At 51.9% G+C, this 12,076-nt stretch overlaps 1 protein-coding gene across 16 annotated transcripts in view; it reads left to right on the forward strand.

Moving 5' to 3' along the window:
* Positions 1 to 12,076, forward strand: part of SPEN (spen family transcriptional repressor) — a 77,649-nt gene that overhangs the window by 63,564 nt on the left and 2,009 nt on the right. For 14 of the 16 annotated variants that reach the window (XM_068414530.1, XM_068414525.1, XM_068414539.1 and 11 more), the window contains 3 exons: positions 1,713 to 9,666; positions 10,270 to 10,683; positions 11,538 to 11,732. In XM_068414530.1, coding sequence (XP_068270631.1) covers positions 1,713 to 9,666; positions 10,270 to 10,683; positions 11,538 to 11,732 — 8,563 coding nt within the window. The remainder of the gene's footprint in view (positions 1 to 1,712; positions 9,667 to 10,269; positions 10,684 to 11,537; positions 11,733 to 12,076) is intronic. The other 2 variants (XM_068414535.1, XM_068414538.1) reach the window with 1 other exon arrangement.

A 12,076-nucleotide genomic window follows, 5' to 3' on the forward strand; every position in this document is an offset into this window, starting at 1 on the left:
TCCCCTCCGGTGGCTGAACAAACACCCATGGTTTTATTACTGATGACTATTGCAAAGGCTGAAAAGTGAAGCCTTTTCTTTTTGTGTGGGTGCAGTTTTATTACCTGCAGAGGCTGGCTTAATTGTTAGGCTTCTGGTTTACCTATGAATAAGCCCAGCATGATTGTACCTGTGAGCTAGATAAATTCAATGTTTTTTTGCAACAGAATAGATTGTTCTCGCATATATGCAAAATTGCCAGCTTTAAAAGCGAGGAGGGTTTGGCAATTGGCAATCAGGATTTGCATAATGGAATTAATGTGTGCGTTCCCCAGTCCTTGCCAGATGTTGTGATGTGCCAGCAAGCAGTCAGGAATAATTTCCTCTGAACTACACCAAATTCAGAAAAGAGAAGTGCATTATTGGATGTCTTTTAACGCCCAGGAGTCAGCTGGGCTTGTCTTCGCCATGAAATAAATCTGAGTTGAATGCTGATTTCTGGAACAACTTGATGCTTTGGGTACCCGTTAGTCTTGTTTTTCCTTCTCTGTCGTTAGGCTCACGCAGCCATTACGAGATCCGTAGGAATAATGAATCACGGAGTGATTGAGCGAGCTCTGCAGTGAGTCTTGTCATTCTGCATCTTCTAGTCCTCCTCGGAGCTCCTCCTGGCAGTTCACGGTCCCTTGCAATGACACCGAGATCTGCCCTAACCAGGTTCCCTTAGGTTGCAGTTGTAGCCAGTCTAAATAGGATCCAAAGAAAAAAACACAAAAAACCAAACAAAAACCATGATTAATTTTTTTTAATTTCACAGCTGCTTTTCACAACGTCCCACTTTGCTTGCAGAATGTTTTTGTCTTCCATCTTAGGTTTCTTGGTGTTCTTTTTCGATTTTGTACATTTCTTAAAAGGTGGAAGCTGTCAGCTTTTAACATAAAACCTAAACTGTGAAGCCAAATAAATGTCTGTGAAGTAGAGTGTGCAAAACACTCTGCAGGGGTGGAGAGTTGGAGCAGCAGCCCTGTGCCACCCCTCTGCCAAAGAGGCGTGTTCAGGGTTATAAATGGCTTATTTTTGCCGTTTGGAGGTATTGAGATAATAACACTAATTGCTTGTCTGACTTTGCTGAGTGCTTCTCATGAATTCACCTGATCTCATAAAAAAAAGGGATTTTTTTTGTTGACTTGGTCTGTAAACAGGCAACGTCAGCACGTCACGTGCAGCAAAAGTGCTAATTTTAGAATTAAATGATCGCTTACAGAGTAGAAGATTTTAAAAGAAATCTTATTACCACTTTACTGCTTAGGAATGGAGAGGTTCCAGCCTTGCATTTTGATTTGACTCATGTTTTCAGAGGTAGGTTTCAGGTTCTTGAGATGGGCTGGTCTTCGTCAGGACAGACTGTGCGTGGGTGTACAGGTGCCATGTAGATTTTACCTTAATTTAATGTAATATTTGAATTTGGCAAAAATGAAGCGGTGAGGGTGGTGAAAAGATATTTGGCAGAGCTGTCACAAAATGACCAATTAACTGCATAGAGTATTTGATAAGCTCATAAAGCATTTAATCCACTGCGCACCGATTTGTTGTTGTTACACCTCTGTATGCAGCTGTGTGCAGTTGCCTTGATGTGCGTATAAATAAATCATCATAAAATGATTCCCCTGTGTAGCAAAGAACGTGGTAATGTTGGTCAAGAAGGAAAATAACCTGTTTATTCGTATATTTAGCAGAGATGAAAGAAGAGGATCTTACGAATATGCCCCTGATCGTACTTACTACGAGACTGTTCGGACTCCAGGGACGTATCCTGAAGATCCTCGGCGAGAATACCCGGCTCGAGGCAGAGAATTTTACGCAGAGTGGGATCCCTACCAAGGAGACTACTATGACCCACGCTACTACGATGACCCGCGCGAGTACAGAGATTACAGGGGCGATCCCTATGAGCAAGACATCAGGGAGTACAGTTACAGGCAGCGTGAGAGAGAGAGGGAGAGGGAACGGTTCGAATCCGATCGGGACAGAGACCATGAACGGAGACCGATCGAACGGAGCCAGAGTCCAACACACTCCAGGCGCCTGCAGAGCCCTGGAACGTCTCCCTCTCAATCGGAAAGGCTGCAGAGCGATTCGGAGAGGAGGATTTACAGCAGGTCATCGGAACGCAGCGGCAGCTGCAGCTCTCTGTCTCCTCCACGATTCGACAAGCTCGACAAAGCCCGCGTGGAACGTTACGCAAAAAACGAGAAAACGGAGAAAGAGCTTCGTGCTTTTGACCAGGAGAGAGTTGACAAGGAGAAACGCTTGGTGAGAAAGGAAAAGCCGGAAAAACTAGAAAAGGAGAAAATCGATAAGCTCAAACGAAAAGCAAAAATCCATTCACCCAGCTCTCAGTCCTCTGAAACGGATCAAGAGAATGAGAGAGAGCCCAGCCCTGAAAAACTGAAGGGCAATAGTAAACAAAGTAAAGAGAGAGGTGACAAAGAAGGGACAGCTAAAAACCGCCTGGATCTGATGCCCTGCGTTGTGTTGACCCGAGTGAAAGAAAAGGAAGGGAAAGTTATTGATCAGCCCGCTTTGGAGAAACTGAGAGCAAAGCTTGATAATGACACTATGAAGTCCCCGCTGCTTGAACAAAAAACACAGACGTCTCAAGGTGAGCAAACCAAGTCTGAGCAGTCTAAACTGGAACCTGTCAGAACCAAGGTACAAAAAGAGAAGGCCCTTGCCAGTCACGTAGAAGTGATGGATAAGGAGGGAAAACTGAAACCCAAAAAGCACTCGAAGACAGAGCAAACTTCTGAGGGGGCCAACGCTGTAGATCTAGACAAGTTGGAGGCCCGTAAAAGACGTTTTGCCGATGCAAATCTGAAACCTGACAGGCAAAAACTGGAAGTAAAAAGAAGCAGCCAAGATGAGGAAGATGGGCGCATGGCTTTGAAAAAGCAGCTTGATGCGACAGCTTCGTCTAGAGAAGCGACAGCGTTAAGGGAAGGAGAATTGGAGAGAAAACCCCCGAGGAAGGAGGTGCTGAAAAGGGAATCGAGAAAACTCAAACTGGACAGACTTATTCCTGTTACTAGTCCCAAAGAAATTCAGGAGACTCTTAACGTTGGTGGGATTGGCATGCGTCCCACCCTAGATCTGCCGGCAAGGCTCATGGAGGCGGCCGATGAACCTATGGAAGTTGAGGAAGTCTCTTCTAAAAAATTGAACCCAATAAAACCCCAGCATAAACAGGTACAGGTACAGCTACTAGATGACCAAGGAACAGAGAGAGAAGATGCAAGGAAGAATTACTCTGGTCTTCCTGAAGACACACCTGACCATAAACTTGGCCAAGAGAAACCTCAGTCAACTGAAACAGAGGAGAAAATTGGCATTGACATTGACCACACACAAAGCTACAGGAAACAAATGGAGCAAAGTCGCAGGTTAAAACAGCAGCTGGAAATGGAGATTGCAAAGTCTGAGAAGTTTGGCAGTCCAAAGAAAGATGTGGATGAATATGAAAGACGGAGCTTGGTCCATGAGGTGGGAAAACCTCCGCAAGACGTCACCGGCGACTCTCCACCAAGTAAAAGGAAAAAAGCTGACCAGTTTGACTTCGAAATTAGCACTAAAAGAGAAAGAAACTACAGAAGTTCTCGTCAAGTGAGTGAGGACTCCGAAAGGATGTCATGTTCCCCTAGTATCAGACACTTCCCTTTCCACGAAGATGACGACATGCTCGATTCGCCGAGGCTAATGCCGTTAAAGGAAACCAAAGAGTCACCTAAAATAGAAGAAAAGGGTCTTTCGTACACCAGCATGACTGTGAGGGAGGACTCGCTGAAATTTAATCCTTACGATTCCAGCAGAAGGGAGCAGATGGCAGAAATGGCTAAAATAAAACTGTCCGTGCTGAGTTCTGAAGATGAATCGAGTAGGTGGGAAACCCAAGCGAAGCAGGAGCCCGGTAGAGTTGATATCAGCTTTCCAAGCAGCATCATCAAAAGAGGCAGCATACGCAAGCGGTCTGCCCGAGACCTGGAACCTGGGGAGGTGCCTTCAGATTCGGATGATGACGGTGAAAACAAGCCCCATTCCCCAAAAGCCTCGTCCTTGTTAGAGAGTTCCAGGTTGTCTTTTTTATTAAGGGACAGAGAAGAGAAGTTACGTGAAAGAGAGGAAAGGCTGTCAAGTTCCTTAGAAAGAAACAAGTTTTACTCTTTTGCATTGGACAAGACAATCACACCAGACACGAAGGCCTTGCTTGAAAGAGCTAAATCTCTCTCTTCATCCAGAGAAGAAAACTGGTCCTTTCTAGATTGGGATTCAAGGTTTGCTAGTTTTAGAAACAATAAAGACAAAGAGAAGGTTGACTCGGCTCCGAGACCTATTCCATCTTGGTATATGAAAAAGAAAAAAATCAGGACCGATTCAGAAGGTGGAAAACTGGATGATAAGAAAGAAGATCATAAAGAGGAAGAACAAGAGAGACAGGAACTGTTTGCTTCTCGTTTTTTGCATAGTTCAATCTTTGAACAGGACTCCAAGCGCCTGCAGCATTTAGAGAAAAAAGACGATGATCTCGACTTCATTTCTGGTAGATTGTATGGGAGACAGTCCTCCTCTGATGGGACTAACAGCACAGCTGATCTGGTGCAAGAACCAGTGGTTCTCTTCCACAGTAGATTTATGGAACTGACACGAATGCAGCAGAAAGAAAAGGAGAAAGATCAAAAACCAAAAGAAGTGGAAAAACAGGAAGACAAAGAAAACCGGCCAAAAACACCAGAAGCGGTTCCTGATAGTAAAGAACCAGAACAAAAAACTTCCTTGGTGGTTGGTCCCTCTTCAGTCGCTGTCCTACCACAGGAACCAGCACCAGTTGCTTCCGAGAAGGTGGCAAACGAAAAGGTCGTGGTGGAAACAGCTTCTCTAAAAGAAGAAAAACCATCTGAACCTGCTTCTGCAGCAGAGGAACAAAAACCTTTTCCTGAACTTGCTGCTCCTGCCAAAATCGAACCACCTGAGCAAACCGAACCCCCGCCAGTCATAGAAGCTAGTAAAGAAGTTGTTGCTACAACTCTGGCACCGGAGGAAGACGCTGTGGCAACAGAGCATCCTTCGTACTTGGATACCAAGCCTCCTACTCCTGGAGCTTCGTTTTCCCAAGCAGATATCAGTGTAGATCCAGAACCTGAAGGTGCCCAGTTGATTCCACCTCCGCCCAAGCTAGTTCCAAAGTCCGATGAGGCTGCTGAGCCTAAAGAAGAAAATCCTCCACCTTCAGCCAACGCTGATGCTAGCGCGAGCCAAAAACTGGAGGTGGCTGCCGAGGTCCTGCCGCCCGTTTCCGACAATGATATGGAAGTCGAAGCTCCGGTTGTTGTAAAAGATAAAAAATCCTACAAGAGTAAACGCTCCAAGACTCCTGTGCAATCGGCTGCAGCTAATGTGGTGGAGAAGCCCGTTACGAGGAAGAGCGAAAGAATTGACCGTGAAAAACTTAAAAGGTCAAGCTCTCCTCGTGGGGAGACGCAGAAACTGTCCGAATTGAAAGTGGAAGCGGAGAAGGTTTCGAGGAACGCTGCTAAGTCCCCTAGTTCTGCTGCAGAGCCGGAAAACGTGGAGCCAAGCTTGCCAGTAGGCCGGACTAGGCGCAGAAACGTGAGGTCAGTCTACGCTACCACGGGGGACAATGAAGGCCCATCTCCAGTGAAGGACTCCATGGAGGTCACTAGATCCACCAGGAAGAGAGGGGAAAAGGAACTGCAGGAAACGGTGACAACTGTTCCTACAACCCCAAGGAGGGGAAGACCTCCGAAAACTCGCCGTAAGCAAGAGGAAGACATCTCTCCAACAAAGACAGAACCGGTCCAGCAAGAGGTAGAGGAGGCTGAAACTAAAGATGCTGTGGAAGCTCCGAAGCCTGCAGAAGGTTGGAGGTCTCCTAGATCCCAGAAGTTAACACACAGTCACTCATCAGCTGCTGCCAGCCAACAGGGCAAGAAAGGGAAGAACGAACCGAAAGCCGATACCTCGGCTGAATCTGAAGATGCTGCTGAGAGAAGTGGTCAGGAATCGAGCGTCGGTGACAACAGCAATAAAGCAAAAGCCACTGAGAAAGAACCGGCAGCGAGCGAGCAGAAACGTGATAGGAAAGAACTGGATGTGGAGAAAAACCAGCTAGAAATCCCCACGGTTGAGATCATTGAGAAGAAGCCGGCGCCAGAAAAGGTTACGAAATCCAAAAGGGGAAGGTATAAAAATACCAAAACCGTCGTAGATAAAGCATCCGTGTGTCTCAAAAATGTAGAAATACGCCTCAACGTGGACGAAGTCAAGGGCGCCTTGCGGCCGGCTGAGGAGGAGGCAGAGCCGGTGGCGGTGTCGCCGGCCAAAATGAAGAGCCCCCCAAAAGAGGACATCTTGCCACCCCATTTTGCTAAGAACGACGTAGAAGATTCCTTCCCAGAAATGGAAAAAGAGGTGATACGGGAACCAAAGCAGTCCCCTGAAGCTGCTCAATTAGCCAAACAAATTGAACTTGAGCAGGCCGTGGAGAATATCGCCAAACTCACCGAAACTCCTCCCTCCATTGCTGCCTACAAAGAGCAGGCGGCAGACGTGCCTGAAGTTCGTCAGGAGGAGGAAGGAGATAAACCCGCTCATCAGGCCAGTGAGACGGAGCTGGCAGCAGCCATCGGCTCCATCATCAATGATATTTCTGGGGAGACAGAAAGCTTTCCTGCACCCCCAACGTACCCCGCTGAATCGGAAGCAGAAATCCCAGCAGAGCCCTTGGTGTTACCGTCGCCTCGGGAGGAGATGGAGCCTGAGACCGATCAGGCGGTGAATAATATCCTGGAAACTGAGGCTGCCATCGAGCCCGTGGTGCAGCCGGTTCCCGGCTCTGCCGCGTCGGTGGTAGAGGCCGAGAGCAAGGAGGCCGAAGTGAGCTTCAGCGAATCTTCCAACTCTGCGCAGGAGGCTGAGACCTTGCAGGAGGCTGAAGTCGCTCGGAAGGAAAGGGGCCGTCAGAAAACCACGCGGCAGAGGCGCAAAAGGAGCATGGGCAGAAAGGGCGATGCCGCCGAAGTCAACACCTTCGAGCCGGAGAGGGTGCAGAGCAAGTCGCCCCCCGCCAATGAAGTTAAGGCAAAACCTGAAGATGCCTCGAAGGAGGAAAAGCAAACTACAGCCACAGGGGAGGCGGCCGCGGAGCCGAGCGTTTCCGATGGCAGCAAGGCTGCAGCCGCTGACGTCGTCGTGGCCGCACACGAAGCCGTCGCTGAGAGCAGCGCCTCTCCGAAAGCGCCCGCCCCGGCTCCTCTGGACCTGCCTGCCCTGCCGGTTCCCCTCGACGAGGGGAGTCAGAGCGGGTTCAAGATACGGTCGCCCATGGAGAACATGCCCATCACACCGCCGAGCGCCCCAAACGCGGCCCTTCCCACCGTCCCTGCGGCAGCGGCACCGGCCAAGCTGCCCGCCCCGGTGCCCGCCACCATCGTCCCCCTTCACTCCGGCGCTACCAAGGTGCCGGAGTGGATGGTGAGGCACGAGGAACCCCGTGCCCGTTCCACACCACCTCCCGCTCTGCCCCCGGACACGAAGGCATCAGATATCGATACAAACTCCAGCACTTTGAGAAAGATACTCATGGAGCCCAAGTACGTCTCAGCGACGACCATAACCTCCACGCACGTGACGACGACACACGCCGAGCCGGTGAGCGCGCCTCGTTTGGAGGAGGCACCCCTCCACCCCGCCGTGGAGGCCATAAAGCCGGTTTCGGAGGAGAAGCCAGCAGTTCCCATCACCAACGCCTTGGACCCACCGGTGGCCGAAGCACCGGTGTTCAGCGAGAAGGAAAAGATAAGCACCGTGATTGCTCCCAAAGCTACTTCTGTTATAAGCAGGATGCCCCACAGCGTGGATCTGGAGGAGGCTCCGAGGATCACCTTGGTGAAGCAAGCTCCCCAGCCCCAGACATGTCTTGTCAACGCCCCCTCGCCGAAATTCAAACAGAGGTCAAGCACAAACGATAACAGTAGGTTTCACCCAGGATCGATGTCTATTATCGAGGAGAGGCCTGTAGAGACTGGGTCCAGTCCGGGGCTGCGGGTGAACACCTCGGAAGGCGTAGTGCTTCTGAGTTACTCGGGGCAGAAGACAGAAGGCCCTCAGCGAATTAGTGCCAAGATCAGCCAGATTCCCCCAGCCAGCGCTGTCGACATCGAGTTCCAGCAGTCTGTATCCAAGTCCCAGATTAAACAGGAGCCTGTCACACCATCTCAGCCGACAGCAAAAGGCTCCCAGACCTCTGCAGGCTACGGGACTGTTTCAACTCATTCTTCTTTGGTACTAGGAACACAACCTTATAACACGTCACCCGTCATCTCTTCTATTAAACAAGAGCGCACTGCGCTGGAGAAGTCGGACACGTCCCACCTTTCTGTCCAGACTCCGGCGTCTCAGCCTGGTAAAGTCCTCACTCAGACTGTGAACACTCCACCCGTACTTGTCCACAACCAGATGGTTGTGAACAAAAAACTGTCTGATCCGACTGCTCTCAAAGTAGAGACCAAGACTCTGCAACCCTCCAACTTGAGTCCTGGAGTCAGTCCTCACCACCCTTCCCTCTCTGGGAAGATGCATTCGGAAGCAAACCATGTCAGCTCAGGACCCAGCACCCCAACCGACCGAGCTATTTCCCACTTGGGGGTCACCAAACAGGAGCCGCACTCGCCACGTACTAGTGGGCACTCGCCATCGCCGTTCCCTCGGGCTTGTCATCCCGGCAGTACCTCGTCCCCAGCTTTGTCCAGCAGTGCCCCGGTCATGCTGGCACCGGGGATTCCCGTTCCCCAGTACATATCCAGCATGCATCCCGAGCAGTCTGTTATCATGCCTCCTCACAGCGTGACGCAGACTGTGTCCCTGGGCCATCTGTCCCAAGGCGAGGTGAGAATGAACACCCCTTCTCTCTCCGGCATCCCTTACGGCATCCGCCCCGAAGCGCTCCACTCCCCCCGAGCTGCTCTACAACCCCAGATAGACATCAAACCCCAGCGATCCAGCACCCCCCAACCAGCTCCGATACGAGACATCGTCATGCCTCCTCTGTCTTCTCAGCACGCCTCCGAGGAGGAGATGCACTACCACCACAGCACAGTGTGCCGGGGGCCAGCCCCCGTCCAGTCCGACGTGCTGGTGATGCAGCCCGATTACCGCATGCACCCCACTAGTATCAGACTTGACCAGTACAACGTCCCTCGGGATGTGCGGATGATCATGCACCCACACATGGCCGCCGTGGGCGAGCACCACGCTGAAACGAGACAATCCCGAACGCCTGACGGGGCTGTGAAAACTCCCCCCGTCAGCAAGACCCCACAGCCTGGAAAAGAGACACCAAAACCCTCCGAAGGCAAGATGGCCCACTCGCCTCACAGCGAGCCCCGGCTGCTCAGCGTCCCCTCCGGCAGCCAGCTGCCTGGCCTACCCCTGACGCAGCCGGTGGTGGTGCCGCACGGGGTGCAGATCATGCACCCCGCCGGGAGCTCCTTCCACGACTATCGCTCCGTGTACGGCGACATGAGGAATTACCACACGGCGGCACAGCTCGGGCATCCCCAGTTCCCCGGTGCCTCGCCCATCGGGTTGCCTTCCCGGAGCATGACCCCATCTCAGGTGAGAAATAAAACTCTTTCTTCTCCTTTTAACTGAAATCTGGAGCGCTTTGAGCTAATGACAGCCCCAGCACGGCGCTGCACGGCCACAGGAGCTGAGTTTAGCGCTCTGTGGTTAGTCTCCGAGCCCTACTTGAGCTCACAGCACAAGAGGAGCTATTTTTGTTAGGGAAACAGGGTTTGAATGCTACTCAGCATCAGAGGAAGGTAAAATAACCCATTTTCATAACTACTCTAGGACTCAAACCAGGAGGTGTGAAGCTTCCTACAGGTTTCTAGACGTAGAGGTGTCGGGAACAGTTATCAGCATTGAGGTGGCGCACGGGTCAGGCATCCTCGGACGGGTGGCGTGGCTAAGGACGGGCTTGGGGCAGGATTCAGGGGATGCTGTTTCAGCTCTCGGATGTGAGAGGCTGGTGGGGTGGCTTTGGAAGGGGGATGGCTGGGCCAGGCCCCACTGTGGCGGGGCTGGTGCTGTGGCGTGGAGACAGATTTCTCCGCCAGCAATCTGATGGTGTCCTGGCAGCCTTATTGTTGAATTAACGAGTTCTGATATGCCCACAGCCTAAAATCTTTCCTTTTCCCCCCGCTCCTTGCTTCCCAGGGGCTACCGGAGGGCGAACACTCTCACCCCAGCCAGCCAGTACGCAGCAAGACTCCTCAAATCCCCCAGGACCCCAAGGGCCCGCCAGCAGCAGGACCCGAACAGAGCCACCACCCTGCTGTAAATCGGCACGCGGCGCAGATAGACCCTCACGTCCACCTTCAGAGGGGACAAGGGGACGCCGGCCAAACCTCCTTCCCTTCTCCTGTTTCCATTTCGATGAAACAGGAACTTCCGTCGCCTCACCCACCTCAGACGGTTCCCAAGCAATCCCTCTTCATCCCTACGACATCGGGCCCAGGGGCCCCGCCGGGGCTGCCCCTCAATCGTCCGGAGCCTCAGTCCACTATTAAACAAGAGCCGTCTCCTCACCCCGTTTCGCAGAGACCCGTGGATATGGTTCAGCTTCTGACGGTACGTATCGCTCCGACGTCCTCTCCTGGCCGAGCAGCCTCGTGCTCTTTGTCCGGGGAGAATTAAGCAGGTTCTGCACAGCTTGTCTCACCTGCGGCACCAAAATCTGCCGTCTCCTGCATCAGATGCTTCAGATGAGGAGAGGCCGATCGAGCAGCTCTCTGCTGGCTGGGCTGGTTCTCTCCCCGGTGAATTTTAGCCGTGCTCACGTTTACGTGGCGTTTACTAAAGCCTCCAGATAATGTTAATCCCGAGCAGCCCGTGTTTGTGTCGTTGCTGTTTCAAACAGCCTGCAGGCTCTGCTGCATCGTTTTTACAGTCAGTGTGTTTCTTGAGAAGGTTTTCTTCACGAGCAGGAAAGAGTGATGGTGTATTTAATTGAGAGAAAAAGAAAAAACACCTTCCCAAAGCCTAGAGACTGAGGAAGAGGAGGGAGATGGTGAGGAACAGGCACAGAGTTGTGTTCAGCACTGAGTTATTTCCCGTGTAACCTTGAGCCACCCTCCTCCTGCTGCTGCTTCTCAGTTCTGCCGTTTGTAAAAGAGAAAACGGCGGCGTTTGGGAACAGGCCCCGCTCCGCCTCGCGCTGCGGGGGAGGCTGGAAGGGCGGGAGGTGCTCTCATGGAGGATGAAGGAGCCGCCCAGGCGTCTGAGCCAGCTGGAAGAAAAAGGACTGAATCAGTGATTTAGCAGGACCTAACCCGAGCCTGGGCTGGCGCGGGCGAGGGGTGATGTTACCTCTGTACCATCCTTAGAGCCATGACAGCATCAGTGACAAACGAGCAGCTCAGACGCGATTTAAGACCCCCCTCCCCTTCAGTTGTGTTTAATATTTCTTCTCCTTCTCTTCCCAGAAATACCCGATCGTGTGGCAGGGCCTTTTAGCTCTTAAAAACGACACGGCCGCCGTTCAGCTCCACTTCGTGTCCGGTAACAATGTCCTGGCTCACCGGTCCCTGCCGGCGCCGGAGGGAGGCCCGCCGCTGAGGATCGCTCAGCGCATGCGGCTGGAGGCGTCGCAGCTGGAGGGTGTCGCGCGCAGGATGATGGTGAGGGCTCGGGGCGGGGCGGGGACGCGTGTTGGGGAAGGGCAGGTACCTGTGTGCTGAAAGCTGGGCTGTTCTTACCACCCACGTTAACAAAAAACCCACCGATTCCCCCAGAAACCTCAGCTCTCCTTGCTCGTGTCACGTTGTTTTGGGCTTCTGGTGATTCCTTCATGAAATAGAGATCGCAAGTCATGAAGGAATCGGTGTTACTCTGCGCTCAGAGAAAAGGGAATGGCGGAGTTGGGCAACCTTTGAAGTTGTGTCCCTCGGCCCTGGAACAAATTTCTGCTGGCTCTGACACATCTGAGTGTCAGGGGAGGTTCAGGTTGGACATCAGGAAGCAT

Source organism: Nyctibius grandis, chromosome 17 (assembly GCF_013368605.1).
Source record: "Nyctibius grandis isolate bNycGra1 chromosome 17, bNycGra1.pri, whole genome shotgun sequence".
NCBI classification, from domain to species: domain Eukaryota; kingdom Metazoa; phylum Chordata; class Aves; order Nyctibiiformes; family Nyctibiidae; genus Nyctibius; species Nyctibius grandis.